Source organism: Falco cherrug, chromosome 12, assembly GCF_023634085.1.
Source record: "Falco cherrug isolate bFalChe1 chromosome 12, bFalChe1.pri, whole genome shotgun sequence".
Lineage (NCBI taxonomy): Eukaryota > Metazoa > Chordata > Aves > Falconiformes > Falconidae > Falco > Falco cherrug.
This window is the reverse complement of record NC_073708.1, coordinates 19,335,018-19,350,620: the sequence shown is the minus strand read 5'-3', so window position 1 is coordinate 19,350,620 and position 15,603 is coordinate 19,335,018. Positions and strand designations below refer to the sequence as shown.

The 15,603-nt window shown below is 42.7% G+C and overlaps 2 protein-coding genes across 2 annotated transcripts; one reads left to right on the top strand and one right to left on the bottom strand.

The window, feature by feature from the left end:
• Positions 1–4,738: 4,738 nt before the first annotated feature.
• Positions 4,739–10,773, top strand: RPF1 (ribosome production factor 1 homolog). The gene is made up of 9 exons (XM_055724603.1): positions 4,739–4,965; positions 5,070–5,126; positions 6,131–6,211; positions 6,623–6,718; positions 7,392–7,545; positions 8,136–8,218; positions 9,086–9,267; positions 9,345–9,471; positions 10,343–10,773. The coding sequence occupies exons 1-9, from the start codon at positions 4,798–4,800 to the stop codon at positions 10,382–10,384; spliced, it is 990 nt and encodes a 329-aa protein (XP_055580578.1). The 5' UTR covers positions 4,739–4,797; the 3' UTR covers positions 10,385–10,773.
• Positions 10,774–11,736: 963 nt separating this feature from the next.
• GNG5 (G protein subunit gamma 5) lies at positions 11,737–15,589 on the bottom strand. The gene is made up of 3 exons (XM_055724604.1): positions 15,378–15,589; positions 14,157–14,312; positions 11,737–11,980 (listed from the first exon to the last, which is right to left on the bottom strand). Exons 1-2 carry the CDS (start codon positions 15,456–15,458, stop codon positions 14,187–14,189), a joined length of 207 nt encoding a protein of 68 aa, XP_055580579.1. The 5' UTR covers positions 15,459–15,589; the 3' UTR covers positions 11,737–11,980; positions 14,157–14,186.
• Between the last annotated feature and the right edge of the window lie 14 nt (positions 15,590–15,603).

Genomic DNA, 15,603 nt, shown 5'->3' with positions numbered 1-15,603 from the left:
GAGTTATGGAATGGGGACGGGCATTGGGAGCACATTGTAAGACCTAGTGTTCATTCTGAAATGTTAAATAATATCCAAATTTATTAAGCATGATCCCCATTTTACCCATTAGAGAGACTGCCCTAGGTGACTGGAAATACTGAAATTAAAGACTGTAAACAAGATCCACTAAGGAATGCAAGCCTCGAAGTCCCAAACAGATGATCTTGAAAACTACCCACGCAGTTCCTGCATAGGCACCTTGTAATTTTACCTTCCTCCCCTACATAATGCTCCCCTGCAGAAACAGCTCTGGCTATGCCCAAGTCTGGGAACAGCCTGGAAAGAGCTAAGCAGTTTAGCATTTGTTTCATGCTCACACCTAGCTGGATGAAAAAAAGGCTTTTCTGCAGCAGAGATCCCAGATGGCCTAGTACGGTTACATGTAACAAGCATCACAGGCCTAGGCTCTCTACAAAACACAATGCAGGCTTTCTCTCAAAAAGTGATGGTATAGATATCCATCTTTCACATGACAGCATAATGTGGTGGGCCCATGTTCAACTCTTTCCTCAGCTGAAGAGATGTGGGCTCAAACACAGATTCCCCTGCCACACAGAGCGTCTCCTGCCACGCTCTGAATATTCCACCCTGGTGAGACCACGTTACCCTTTCTTCACTGTGCAAAAAGCCCAACAGAGCATCAGCCAGCAGTGTAAAAGGAACCAGACTCTTTAGCCCAGTGATGAGGGCACACACCTGAAGACTGAACCTGGTTACAATCGAGTCTCTACAGCTTGTTTCTGCTTTGCTGTGTAATTCTTTAAAGTAAACCACAGGGAAAGCATTGGGACCAGGCCAGGAATCCAACAGTCGTTACTTTCAGGAAGAGTGTGTCCCAGCCACTAGCTATTTGGTCCAGCATCTTCTTTATCTTATTCTGCACACAGCATTAGCTTCAGTCGGAAGAATTAAGACAGTTCTCACCTCTGAAAAACCTGCAGGCTTGCGGCTTGATTGTTCCATTGAAAGGGAAGCTGTTATTCTCAATCTCCAGAAGCTGGAAAGTCCTGTCTTCTGTATCAAATGTGAGTGCTTTAACTTTTGAACTACCAGTTAAGGAAACCTACTATCACTAACTACAGGGACTGCACAGTTAGTGCTGTCAGTCCCTGAGAATGCCTACCAGAGAGAGGCTGCAAGCAAGACTGTGAAGAATGTTTATTTTGAAGGGCCTGGTAAGGTTCTGACATGATCAAAGCTGTACTAACTGCTCTGCAGTCCCAAGGCTGAGGTGCTTACAGGCATAAAAAACCCCAGACCTTTGGGGTACAACTTTGGTATCTACACAGCGCCATGAAGGGATGGGAGACCTAGCTTTGAATGCAAGAATAAGAAGAGTACACTTGCCTCAGTTCAGCAGTCTGCTCCTGCCAGTTAGCCCTCCTGGGCGGCTCAGCAAAGGATGCCTGCTGCAGCTGCATGCATCCATACTGCAAGGCCCCAACTTGTATTTCTGCTCCACATTGCCTTGTGCTGCTTAAATGTGTGAGCTTCTCTGACTTAGCTTGCCTACCAGCATATAGCACTAACTTTCAACAGTTTGGAGATATTTTTCACCGCCAGCAGAGTTCAGAGGGCTTAGGGATCCTGCAGAAGGTTTTGAGAGACATCAGTGTGGACCTGCACAAAGCTAAGCCTTGAGGGAAACTTGAGACACCTCACTTCTTACTCATGTTCTGTTGTGACCTCGTGCGCCTTGGATTTCCCTTCTCCTCTCCAGTTTTAGATGCATGACAATACTATCTCCAAGTGTTTAAATTGGGGGCTTTTCTCCTAGAGGAAAATCAGCCAGTTTTCCCTTGTCCTCTACTCTACTAACACACCAAGAATCCTTAGAACTCAGACATTACTTTACAGAAACTGTGCTCACGAATCTTGTGATCTTTACATGACTATATTACCGATTGGTGGTTATCCGTTTTAACAACAACCACAAAGAATTCTGGCACACTGATTCTGAGGGGAATTGCTTTGCCATGTTAACAAGACAACGTAACTACAGTCAAAATGAATCCATTTTAAAAACACATACAACAGCTTTTTTGGTTTTCCAAGGGAAAATCAGTATTCTGTAGGAAGAAAGAAAGAAGCCTGTAAGGCTTATCTGTCTTTCTTTGGTTTGGAGCGCTGCATTTTCTGGGGCATTTTTTTTCAGTGTAACAAAAGACAAGTAGTATGTCCTCTCTACCTTCAGGTAATGAAATTAAGAAAAAGAAACCAGGAAAATAGGAAAATGTTGGTTATTATATTAAAAAAAAACCAACCAAAACCCCAAAGCAAACCAACTAAGAATTCTCTTTCTAATAAATTCTTAAATCCAGAGGCAGCTTCTCCTCTTTTCTTGTCTCCTTCCATAAATATTTTCGAACTTAATTTCCTTTCCCCGGATGAATTTTTGTCCTTTCCACTTAATCACAAAGTAATTTTCAGTTGTTTAAAATGGCAGAAAAGCAAAAAACCCCAATGCTCTATTGATACCACCCAAAATAATGCTTCCACTACCACAGCTGGGCCAGTGGTAATTTACAGAAAGGTTTCCTCCAAAATTCCTTAGTGCTGACATGGAATAAATGTCTTCATTCATCACTCTCCAGTGGAGAACTTACATGTTGGTTTACGCAGATCAAAGCTACTGGTGTTTTCTGTTTGGGTTTTTGTTGTTGTTGTTTTTTTTAACCAAGCAGCTTCTTCCAAAAGACGTTTCCTAGCAATGCTACATTAGCTGTAAAAAAAAAAAAAAGAGTATCCTGGTCAAAATATTATTTGCACAGAACAGAGTTCATAGCTAAAATCAGCAAAAGACCCTGGTATTTTTTATAAAGAAATTCAACTAATACTATGCATGCATTTATTAGCTGGGCCTTCTCTTGAAGTTATAATTGTACCTTGTTAGTGATCTTATTTTTACCAAGTCCACGATGTGTTTCTGGTGTCTTTTTATTGCCCCTCCCCTGCCCTAGGAAGTTCTTGTATTATTGTGCATCATTATTTTGTTCCTGTCAGTCCTTGGAAGAAAAGTCTTTGAGTAATGTTAGGAGGTTGTCCTCCCTCTTGCTGGGAGGGAGAAAGATAATTCCACACATAAGCATTCAGTGAGCTTCACACAATTATGCTGCACATCAGTTTGCAATGATCCCAGCAAAACCACTGTTGCAAACTGGAACTACAAATAACTTAGAACTCCCTATTAGCTCTGCCAACAGCAGTGATGAAAATCTCTGCTAATGACTTTTAGAGATACACTTGCAATCTCTGATGTTTGAATCAGCTAGTGAAATGAAGTTACAGAAAGTCCTTGGTTAACATATTCTCAACTAAATCCCCCAAACTTTAATTACCATGGAAACTACTTATCCTTAAGGCACTCAGGGTAGCTGAAATATTTTCTCATGACAAAAATTGGAGTAAGGCCAGAAAAATATAGGATTGTGCATAATGAGGCCTTTGATCATTCATTTACATCTGTGTTAAGTAGAAATAACCTCAGTGAAGCAAGTTGTGTTACTGAGTCCAATTCATTTATAGGACAGAAGCTGGTTTGAGACACTGTCTAGCTCAGGTTATTTCTAGATTTTTTTCCATTATTTTCATGCATTTATGTTAACACATTTCTTTATTCACTTTTCTAGGAAGAGAAACTTAGGAATGCAAAATAGTATTTGTATATAAAAATAGTAGACATATTCCAAGCTTTGAGACAATCTTTGGGAGAAATGGAATGAATCAGTCCCACTGAGGCTCAGCATTTTGCAGTCTCAGATTAAAAATACTTCAAATGTAGCCCAGGCCCCCTAGAATCCCCGAGTACTCAATTTCTATGAAACAGAGTATAGTCTTCATGCTGCAGCAAAGCTGGCATATGTCTAAACCAGCAAATCAGCTCAGGAACAGAAAACTTCATTTCTAGCTTTACAGAAATTACATCTCTTTTAATTGGTTGTAGGGGTTCTCATTTCATCTTAACCTAAGTTTTGACCGGCTTTAATGGAATGGAAGGGATTTTCAGGAACATTACCATCAAAAAACCCCTATGGTTCCTTTTAAGCAGGTGCTCCCCACAGCTTAACTCCCTGAGCAAGTATCTGAATGTGAAACGTGCACATGGGAAAATACTGCTGGGTCACGGTGTTACTATCATTGCTGTAAATCCATTGGCGTGTGATGTTTGTCCAAAGCTGCACATTTGGGTACTGTTAACCCTGATTATAAGTTACACACGGTGGTAATCTGTATCGCTCTCATCTTATCTGAAGGTCTGTAGCCTGCTGAGCAAGTAGCTTAGCCACTTCGCAGGTCCCCGCACCGCACAACAGGCTGTGCCGGTCGCCCCGCCGGGCGCACCCCTCACGGCCGCGGCCAGCGCCGGGCTCCGCGCCCCTGCGCCGGCGGTGGACGGTGCTGGGCCCTTCCGTGACTCGCCATACAACCACCGCCGCCAAGGCCCTGCCGCCTCTCGGCGCACCGAGCGCTGCGGCACTCGGCTCACAAGGCCTGCTTGCTGCCAACGGCCTCCCCGCAGCCGCCCCGAGGCGCGGAGCCGCCCCGCCAGCCCGCTCCCCCGGCCCCGCCCCCCGGCCCGCGGCCCCGCCCCCCGGCCCGCTCCCCCCCGGCCGCCCCGCCCCGCCCCGCCCGGCCGCCGGCCCCGCCCATGCGCGGCAGGAGCCCGTGCCGGCGGCGCAGGCGCAGCGCCCGCTCTCCCGGCAGGCGGGGCCGGAGGTCAAGGGTGAGGGGTCAGCTCCTGCCTGGCGCGGCGGCATGGCCGGCGGCGGTGGCGGCAGCGGCCCGGTGGGCTCTGCGGCGGGGGATGGAGCGCCGCCGGCCCCAGAGCGGGTTCTCTTCCCGCCTACCTTCAGCGTGTCCGAGATCAAGAACAAGCAGCGGCGGCACTTCATGTTCCTTCGCTGGAAGCAGCAGCAGAGGAAGGTGGGGGAGGGCCCTCCGCGGCGGCCGCTACCGGCAGGCGAGGGGGTGCGGGGGCCGGCCGGGCGGCGGGTCTAGCTAACGGATGGCTCTCTCCTTCCCACTAGGAGAAACTGGCCGCCAAGAAGAAGCGGAGAAAGGAGCGAGAAGCCCTCGGAGACAAAGTAAGGGCCCCGGCGGCAGCGTGCGGCGGCCCCGTGCGGTGGCGAGGCCGAGGCGCCGCCGGCAGCGGGGAGAGCCCGCCCTGCCGGGGTGCTGCAGCGCAGCCTGGGCGGGGGGCCCTTCCGTGTCGTGAGTGAAGCGGTTTCTCCGCAAACCTCGGTGAAGTGGAGCAGTGGCTGGGTGCTCGTTGGCCGTGGGAGCCTTCAGCGGCACGGTGTTGTGTAGCGGCGTCCAGCCGCCGAGCTTAGACACCTTGTGGGTGCTGCGTTAAGTGACGCCGTAACGGGGCAGCGTGAGTTTTAAGCTAACAATGGCATAAAAGCAGGCCCTTCCTGAAAACTGTCCTCTGTCCAAGTGCTGTGTTGAGGTTATTGGGATTTATACTCAGATGAGTAATTTCTGAGAAATTCAGACAATTGGATCTGACCAAACCTTGCCCAGACCAGTTGCCTGCTTGTTTCCAAGCCTAGCTGTGAACAAACATTTTCCTTCTTTTCCTGAACTGTTTCAAAAGCACATTAACAGTTGAAGACAGTTCTGAGTTCCTTTATTATCATAATCTCACAAGAGTAGTGTAAGTCAGCAGGGTAAACATAGGCTATTAGTTGTTAGGTTGTAGATGTCAAGGCTAAATTGTGTTGCTGTTGAAAGTGTAGCTTCTTTATTCCATGGAAGAGAAGTGGATAGATAGTTCCCCTCTTTTTTCTTTTTTTTTTTTTTGTTTGCTTGTTTTGTTTTGGAACCCCATTTCTTAATTGGACTGAAATTAAGTGGTGTCATTCTTCTAGTGATGCTTCTTGTCCATGTGATGCTCTCTGGTGTCCCAATACCCATGCATACTTTTAATCAAGGTGATATTGTAACTTCTTTTTTAAAAGCTAGCCTGAAATAAATAATACTTCAGTTCTGTGAAGGAATATACACAGTATCATGGTAGTATGAATACATTTCTCAATATACTTAAAAATTGCATGAGTGTTGTATGTTATAAATCTGTTTATTTTAGGCACCTCCAAAAGCCGTACCAAAGACTATTGAAAATCAGAGAGTGTATGACGAAACAACTGTAGATCCCAATGATGAAGAGGTAACTGCTGAATTTCTACACATGCTGTTGTTAACCCTTTTTTCCCCCCCCCCAAGAAGGGACATAAAATGGATTCGTGAAACTTAACATTCACCACTTATGTTAAGGTATTGATGAATTATGTTTTACATGAGATGGACTCACAAAGAGGTGATGTCATCCTTTCATTATCTGCATTAGATAATTGCCTTTTGCATTACTGTTATTGATAGTAAAATCTGCCAATGTTCATCACACTAGATTCTTAAAAATGTAGAAACCACCTGTCTTGTGATGATTAATTATAGGATAGAACTTGTGAATTGGAATTTTTCCTACTCAAGCCATTTTTATCAGAATTTAGATCAGATTAAACGTTTGTTCTTCAATTATTTCATATATGGTAGATTAACAAGACTTCTGTTCTTCCAGGTTGCTTTCGATGAAGCAACTGATGAATTTGCACCATACTTCAACAGACAGACAGTTCCCAAGATTCTTATTACAACATCAGACAGGCCTCGCGGAGTACGTATATTTTACTTGGAGAGTTCTGAGCAGTCAACTGGTTATAAGATACCGAGGTTTTCGTATTATGATTGGTAAATCAAAGCTGAAAATAATAGCTTTCACATGGCTTTTTTCTGCTGTTGTATTTAGTGAACTGTCAATAACTTTGTGTAAGTATGTAATCTGTTAGTGTCTCAAGCACTGTTTGTTTCCTTCATAGCAAAAACCAACCTCATGCATATATTCTTGTATGCAAATGATTGTGTTACCGAACTGGGGAGGTGACCAACATTTGTGAAAACCATAAAAGAAGTGGTTTTAAAAATAGGAAAAAGTACACAGCAAACAGTTTACCTGGAAACTCAGACATTAGTACCTGAAGTAATAGTTTAAAATGTTACAAGCTTTTTGTAAACCAATGTCCTTAATGAGTCTGGAGGTTATGCTTGTAGAATTTTCCTGCTTTTCTATGATTGAGGGAGGGGAAAAAATCCTTTTAAAAAAAAAAAACAAAAAAGTCCCTGGTGTGCTGCAGTCTTTAATGCAGATAGTTTTGGGTTTTTTTCATTGGTTGTACTGGAAGTAATATATCATCAGGGAGTGCAGTTGGAACGAGCAACCCTCCATCCCCCTAATACTTGAATTTGGCACTGTATTTACTGAACTGTAATTTTACTCACCTGTTTTGCAGAGAACAGTGAGATTCTGTGAACAGTTGGCTACTGTTATACCCAACTCGCATGTCTACTATCGAAGAGGACTGGCTTTGAAAAGAATTATTCCACAGTGTATTGCAAGGGACTTTACGGATTTAATTGTCATTAATGAAGATCGCAAAATACCAAGTATCCTTTTGTGTATTTATTAAAGTAGATATACTGGCTCTGGACCTATTGGGGAAAGAAAGTAATTCTGTGGTGTGCATCAAAGATCTACTTTATTCTGGATTTTTTCTCTTTACTGTGCAGCTTACAGTGTAACTATAGAGTTAAAAATCACTGGGCCAACTTGAATATCTGATGGCTAATGGAACTTGGAATTATTGAAAAAAGCGTTGGCTTTTTTTTTAGTTTGTAATATATGGGTAAACATTGTTATTATTTCAGTAAATTTAATGGTTTGATTAATTAACAAGTTTTTCTGACCAGGAAGTCCCATTTAGTTTTGCTGACTAGATAAAATATTACTAATTAATAACTGAGAAAGCTATAGAAGATAACTTAGGTTAGCTATGGAAACTAAATTTAGTGGACATACTTCAGGACACTAGTTAACCAGTTTATGAATGTATGTTCAAAAATATAATGAAACTTTGTAAATCGGGCATAGATTGTGGCTGTAACACGCTAATGTAATATTGCAATTCACAGATGTTGCTCTGTGAATTACAGGTTGAATTTTACCAGCTTTTTTTTTTTTTTAACTTGGTGAACAGATGGTCTGGTTTTAAGTCATCTGCCTGATGGTCCAACTGCTCATTTTAGAATGAGTAGTGTCCGTTTGCGTAAAGAAATAAAGGTGAGACTCCAACAAAATTTATTAACCCCCTCCCCCCAAGGGGTAAGTCTGTTGATGTATGATAAATACATTCAGTCTACTTGAACTGTCAAAACTGGTTGCATTTTTGTATGATTCAGCTGATAGTGTACAGGTGTTTTTTTCATAAGCTAACAGGAGGCCAAAGACTAGTATATTCTGCCTCCATAAGCAGCATATTTCCATTTTCATAGTTATTTGCTGAATTTAACTGTCTGCCAAGTATTTTTATAGTCGTGCCAATAAATAGCAGTTGATAACCTACATCAGTAGGGAATTCCCAATGTACAGCATACACGCAACAGGGTATATAAAAATCAGCAGTATAAAAGATATCAATAGATATAGTTCCTAGTCTTGAATAAAACCTAGTTTTTCTTAATTCTTACAGCCCTGTTACCTCTTCTGTAGTAAAATGGATTTTGTTTTCTCTTATGAAATAAGTAATTTTTAAACTTAATCTGTTTTTATTGAAGAAGAATCCCTTACGCTCTTAGTTAGTATTAGTATAGAGAGAAGACTCCTGTGACAGGTAGACTGCATTATTTGCTATAACAGGTGCTGCCAGGAGTGGGAATTGGTGCAGGAGAGAGGAAATGTAAAATTATTTATTTGTGCTTTTTCAGTTTATGTTGTTGAACCAAGGATCCTTATGTTACCAGCTGCTCCTTCACTTGTGTATGAACTTAAGTTGTGAAAAAATAATTCGAGCATGTTATCACTGTGTTTAAAAGAAACTGGCTCTGCTTGTCTTCCCTCTACTTTTTCAAACTCTTTCTTTGATAATGTATTAAAATTCTTTTGCGTTTGATCTATTTTTTGCATTTTTACCTATTACTTTCATTTCAGCGAAGAGGGAAAGACCCCACAGAACACGTACCCGAAGTAATCCTGAATAATTTCACAACGCGACTTGGCCATTCTATTGGTCGCATGTTTGCTGCTCTCTTCCCACATGATCCTCAGTTCATTGGAAGACAAGTAGCTACATTTCACAATCAGCGAGACTACATCTTTTTCAGATTCCACAGGTGACATTTTCCACAAAACTTACAAATGAGAGGGGTTTTGTAACTTACTTCCTAATTATTTTTTTTCCTTGCCCAAGATATATCTTCAAGAGTGAAAAGAAAGTGGGAATTCAAGAACTTGGACCGCGTTTTACATTAAAGCTGAGGTCTCTTCAAAAAGGAACCTTTGATTCCAAATTTGGAGAATATGAATGGATTCATAAGGTAGGTCTAATAAGAATAGCCCTGCTTGGGAAGGGAGAATAAATCTGACATGAAATGTAACTGCAAATCTTCACCTAAAAAGTGGTATAAATGCAGTTCTCAATACAGAAGTGTTTAACTGAAATATTTAGAGGTATATTTTAAGAAATACGCAAAGCAGAAGCATTCTGCTACATTGCAAGTCAAAAATAGCAAGGATGATGAATATCAATATATCATGACTACTTATTTGCAGAATGTAATTTCTTTAGCATATACAGATATAACCAAATGTGAGAAATATTCCCTTGATATAAGCTACTCTTGGAAGCCTAGTAAACTTGACTAGAGCTATTTTTGTGCAAGAATCATAATGTAAAAATGATTAAGCTATTGACGCAAATGTCACTTCTTAATAGTGAATGGGAAGTAACACTGACCTCTGCACACGTTTCAATGTGTTTCATTTTGAAAAGAAATGGAAGTGTTTCGAATGAAAGGAATGTTACTTGAGGCAGTGATGAATTACTTTCCCAGTCATTTTTACCATGGAATTGCAGTTGATTGGCAAAACTTAGTAGTGAGTATCCAAGCTACACCGGAAGGAAAATTCTAATACTCTTGGTGTAGTCCATGAAAAAGATAATCTTGTTTGTTTTAAAGACAGTTAAGTCTACTCTGAGTAGACAGAGAACTGCTACATGTTCTTTAGTTCTAAATCACTAATCTCTAACTCTTGAACCTTGTTAGTCTTGAAAAGCTGACTATAGAGTCAACTACACAGCAACTGTGACATGTCGCTGCCTACCCTACTATGAATTGGAGCGGTCATCCTTGTTTGTATTCTGTTGCACAAATTTGCTGATAAATAATTTTTTCTTCTAAATTTCAGCGCCGAGAAATGGACACAAGCAGAAGAAAATTTCACTTATAAGGGACAGTTATCTGCAAATTGCTGGTGACCAGAAATGTAACTGCATTGAACTATGGATTATCTTGGACTCCTAACTAATGATAACGATACTGAACAGTATCTATCTACAGAAAAACAAACTGCAAACATTAAAACTTTCTACAGAAGCAGATCAAGTAGGATGCATCTTTCTTCCTAATTTTGTAGCTAAATCCAACATCACAAGGATGTGCCCCTTCTTCCAGTTTAGCAGGAGAAACTATAGCAATGTCAGAGAAGCCTGTAATTCAGTTATCACCAAGTATTTGCCATAAATATAGCACAACAGCAGATAAATTCCACTTTGCGACATCAAAGACAGTAAATGTTTTGGTTAAAGATATTCTTAAAATAAAGTATTTTGTTATACAGCTCTTTTTTTCTGTGAAGCAGTTAAACCCAGGTGTCTTCCATTAATCATGTAAGACATAAATATTTTAAATCTCTTTCTAATTTATGGTATGCGGTTCCCTAACAGTATGGTGATAAAAATAGTCTCCTATCTAGAGAGCACTGAGAAGGTTGTATGCAATCCAGGAAGTCTGTGGTATTTTGTTTCATTAACATCTTGCATAAAACAGCCATGTTGCTAAAGTTAGAAAAATATGCTTGACTCCTACAGGTATCTCTTATGTGAATGTTGTGTTTGGAAGAGGTATATACCAAAAGCAGTTAAAAAGAAATAAACACCAATGAGAGAGAATTCATAAGGCCAGTTTACAGGAAGTACATGAAGCTATCATCTTATCTGAAACCGCTGCTCAGTTGAACAGGTGAGGTCTTTGAGCAGGGGTTTTCCCATTAAAATCTTTAAAATGCTTCTTCAGCCTCAGCTGTACTCAAGTTGGTATTACCTGCAGAATAAAATACCGTTCTGCCTTAAGTTTGCACATTCACTGGCATCTGAAAAAGCTAAGTTTTCCTTGTTTTCCTTTCTTTTCATATGCTTTTTCACATTTACCTAAAGAGTAGGATGGTTCATAGAGTAAGTCATCTACTAGGATAGATTTACTCTTTAAGATAAAGAGTAATTCAGTTACTCTTTGTCTTTATTTGATGCCTATGATACAGAACAGCTGTATAGTTTAATTCTAAACTAACAGCCAAAAAAATGTTTTCCTGTTCTATTTTTATGATGCTTCGAAGTATAGTATTGATGAAGCCTCATTGTTCTGTAAGCCTACCAACCCCAGGAAAACTTTGCAGCAGCACAGAATATTTAAAGTTAGACTCTTGTATATGCTTTCCAGCTGCTGCAGAGTGAGGCAGTAACGGGTGAGGTGTCAAGATACCCAGAAGTTAATCAGCTTATTATAGTAATTTCAAGACCAGGCTAACTCAAGACACTTTTATTTTTTGCTTGGCATATAAAACTGATTCCCTTATGAAACAGAAGTACTGTAACTAGCATACAGTTCATTTGGAGAGGTAGATGGTAAGAGGTTTGACGACAGTAGCAATTTTATAGTTAGATTTGGCACATTAAAGCTAAGCTTTTGTACAGACTTCAAACCAGGCCACTCCTTGAGGCACTCTGCCCATACACACATCAGCAGCTAGGAAAAGATGCTAAAAGGTCTGAAAAACAAACAAAAAAATGTAGTTAGAAAAGTATCAACGCTAAATGAATCAACTGTATGTCTAAGAACATGTACTTCAGAGTATGCCATGGACAGCTATTTAGAAAAAAAAAAGCCTTTCTACAGCTGTTTTGTAGAACTACTAGTTTATAAAATAAGCTTTCAAAACCATTAAGCTATCACCAAGGGTGCAAGAAGATAATCAAAGCCATTACAAAAGAACTGAAGCATAGCAATTTGACTTCCAGGAGACACAACGTGAAAGGACAGAAAAAGTTGTGCCCAGTCACTTGGTGCCTACAGAAGTATCCGGCATTTACTTTGTCTTTGAAAAGCAGGGAGAGTCTGTGTAACTTAAGAAATTACACTTCCTCTTTACTCCACAGAGGTGGTGCTGACTGCAAACATCAAGTCTGTTGGCTCACTGTGAAAACACCGGGATTACAAATAAGAAATTGCCTATTTTGAGGAAGTGCTTGCAAGGGATACAGTGAAGGAAAAATTTTCCATATAGGTAGTATAACTAAAGCTGCTGTTCTAGCGACTCTTGCCTGTAACGGCAGCAGAAACAAGTGCCCCTTCCAAAATCAAAGAAAGGAAAGATAAAGGCTGTAACTGAGAAAGAAAAATACTAAGCCTTTTATGCCCTGTGTGGGCCCATGCTCATGTGAGATGGAGGAAACGTTATTTCCTGACATCCGCACCCAGGAATTATTAGATCTTGGCAAACCTCAGTGGGGAACTGTATGTGTCACTGATTAAAGTACAGTTTATTTGGCTTTTTATAGGTTATCAGCCTAATGCTTACAGATTAACTGGTTTCTTCCTTGAATTACTGCTCAAAGCTGAAGCTACAGTAGTGTGGACACAAGTCAGTGTCCAAGAATATCTTTTAATACACAACAGAAATAACTTCAAAAGATACAGGAACTGGAAAGCACATTTCAGTTACACTGCTGCAATTCATTGATCAAAACAATGGGGGAAGTGGTTTTGCTTGTTATAAAGTTACTGTTACTACTCTGTCTTCACTAGCATGAACCACTTTGTTTATACCCCAACCTTTTGGAAGCTTTCTACAGGCTGCTTGAGGGCAGGACGATTTTAACAACTCAGTCTGACTGTGGTCCTCCTTCTATAAAGCTGCCTAAATAAATAACACAATTTAATCTAGCAAACTACAATTCTTTGGGTGATGTAAGTCAGCTACAAACCCAGAATTCCTCAAGGTTAAGCCTTGCTATGAGGTTTCTAAGGATTGTGAACTATGGGTAACTATGTATCAGGTGCTTTGAAATGTATATGCTTTCACCCCCAATGGATCAAAGTCAAGGGGCAGTGGGGAGGAGGGACACAGTAAAATTATTATGTATTTACTGCGGGCAAAATATCAAGTTACTGTGACTGTCAGTCTTGGTAAGACTACTGTGGATCTAAAGCTCACCTTTCTAAATAGGTTAGCCTAAAATCTAATTACCAGAATTTTCAAGGAATGCCAGATTAGCGGTCTTCTTAGTGACAGCAGTAGGGCTAATGAAACCATAGAAGTTTTGGAATGAAAATCCAAAGGAGTATTCAGCTGCTTCTAGTTAATTTAAACTGCTACCCATGTAGTAGCTTATTTGAGTGAGTATGGGCCCTGATACAATTCTTGGACTACATACTTTTTTCTTTTGGTTTAGAGGGCGTGTGGACAGTGCTCTTGGAGACCACCACTAACCTATCTTTGGAAGTGCTCTTTAAAAATGTAAGAACAAAAGTCTGCTTTATCTGCCACAATCAGGATTCACCATGTATGATGTCAGGCATGCAATCCTACGTGGAAAAAAAGGGCATTAATACTCTTACACAGAAGGAAGATACAGCAGCATTACTGTACAACCAGGTTAGTCCAAATAGCAGGTCAGTAGTAGCTGGTACCACTACTACTTTGCTGCACCAACAGCAACTGGCAAAAGCCCTGCAACAGCTAAATGCTGCTCATAATACTTACGAACAGCATGTGTCCAGTACAGAGCTACAACCAGAGGAAGGGCCCAAAATGGGGATCTAGACCAACACCAGCTGCAGAAGTCAGATGTCTCTTCGGAATACTTTTAATACAGGGCAGTCCCATTTAAAGCCAGCTATTTTTAATGACAGAACAGTTTATGAACAGTAATTCAAGAACTTACCACTGAAAGATACTGAAGTAGTTCACATAATTACAAAAATGAACAAACTTTCTGGGGTCTGAATGGATTTGTACTTGATGATACTCCTGTCAGTAGGGGATCATGCTGTGCGTTCTGCAGGCAGAACTGCTTCAAGTCTGCTGCAGCCTGAGAAACCTGGTCATAATAAAAGTTGGCATTAGAATTCACTGAACAGTCTTTATTGAGGATGTAACTACAGCAAACAGTATAAAGCACACTGCTAAATGATTCTGCAATACAGCTTACATAGATTGTATACAACAGTTTCATTGCAATTTTTTGGTTTCTTAAAAGAGAAGAAATTGTGGATACTAGAGTAAGAATTTGTTTGGAAAGTTTTCATGTTAAACTTAAAAGCCTGAAGGGCGAGGGATGAGCAACATCTTGGAAATGGCTTTGTTAAATGTAAGATTCTTGCTCTAGCATGAATCATTTAAAAATGCAGCCTGTTGTTTAAGATGCTCTACTGAACTGAGCTGGCATTTTATCTCCCTTTGGATAGCCATACTTATGAGGTGATAGCACACGGGGGGTGGGGTGGGGTGTTGGCAGGCTGTACCGACCTAGAAACAGAACAGTAAAAAATGCTTCGTCTTTTATTTGCTGCAACTCTGAACGCATAAAAACCGAACGCTCAAAGATTCAGAAAGTTGCGTCTTCCCTGGCATCCCGTACCCGCAGTTTGCCGAGTCTCTCTGGCTGGACCGGGCGCGCCCTCGCCCCGAGAGCGCCCCAGCGGCACCCGGCGGGCAGCGTCCCCATTTCCCAGCGCCAGGCCCAGGCCCGCCGCGGCAACCTGCTGCGCCCCCGGCCCGGCGGCCCCTCCAGCAGCCCGGCGGCAGGAGCCGCTCCCGGGGTGAGGGGTGAGGGAGCGCGGGGCGCAGCCGTCCCCCGGGGTCCCCGAGCGGCGGCAGGAAGCCAGGACGGGCCGGACCGGGCCCCGGGGAGGCGACGGGACGGGACGCAGCTGCGCAGCCGCCCCGGGGTCGGCTCAGCCGGGGAGGCCCGACGGAGCCCCGGGGTAAAGCCCGGGAGCGGGACGCCAGCGCCAAGGAGGGTCGCTGGGGCGGGGCTGCTCGGAGCTGGCGGTCCCGGCCCCTGACCCGCCGGGCGGCCTCCGAGGAGCGCGGCGGGGCGCGGTCCCCGGGGCGCTGTAATGGCGGCGCGTCCGCCCCGTCCCGTCCCGTCCCCGCTTCTCACCTTGACGCGAGTCACGCTGGCCTCCAGGCGCAGCTGCTGCACCACCTTCTTCATGGCCGCCACGTTGGAGGAGCCCGACATGGCGGGAGCGGTGGCGGCCACGGCAAGCGGCGCCACACCCAGCCCCAACTTCCCGGCGCGTCCCGAACTCCCCGGCCCGCCGGCGCCTGCGCAACCGGGGCCGGGGCCGCCGCGGAAGGCGCTGCGGGGCGGGCGGCGGGGCCGG

Bases quoted from the DNA above. Each gene is read 5' to 3' on its own strand.
- RPF1 (XM_055724603.1), top strand. From the start codon at position 4,798: ATGGCCGGCGGCGGTGGCGGCAGCGGCCCGGTGGGCTCTGCGGCGGGG. The intron at 5,127-6,130 runs GTAAGGGCCCCG...TGTTTATTTTAG, and splicing joins GAGAAGCCCTCGGAGACAAA to GCACCTCCAAAAGCCGTACC. The intron at 6,719-7,391 runs GTACGTATATTT...CCTGTTTTGCAG, and splicing joins CATCAGACAGGCCTCGCGGA to AGAACAGTGAGATTCTGTGA.
- GNG5 (XM_055724604.1), bottom strand. From the start codon at position 15,458: ATGTCGGGCTCCTCCAACGTGGCGGCCATGAAGAAGGTGGTGCAGCAG. The intron at 14,313-15,377 runs GTGAGAAGCGGG...TATTATGACCAG, and splicing joins CCAGCGTGACTCGCGTCAAG to GTTTCTCAGGCTGCAGCAGA.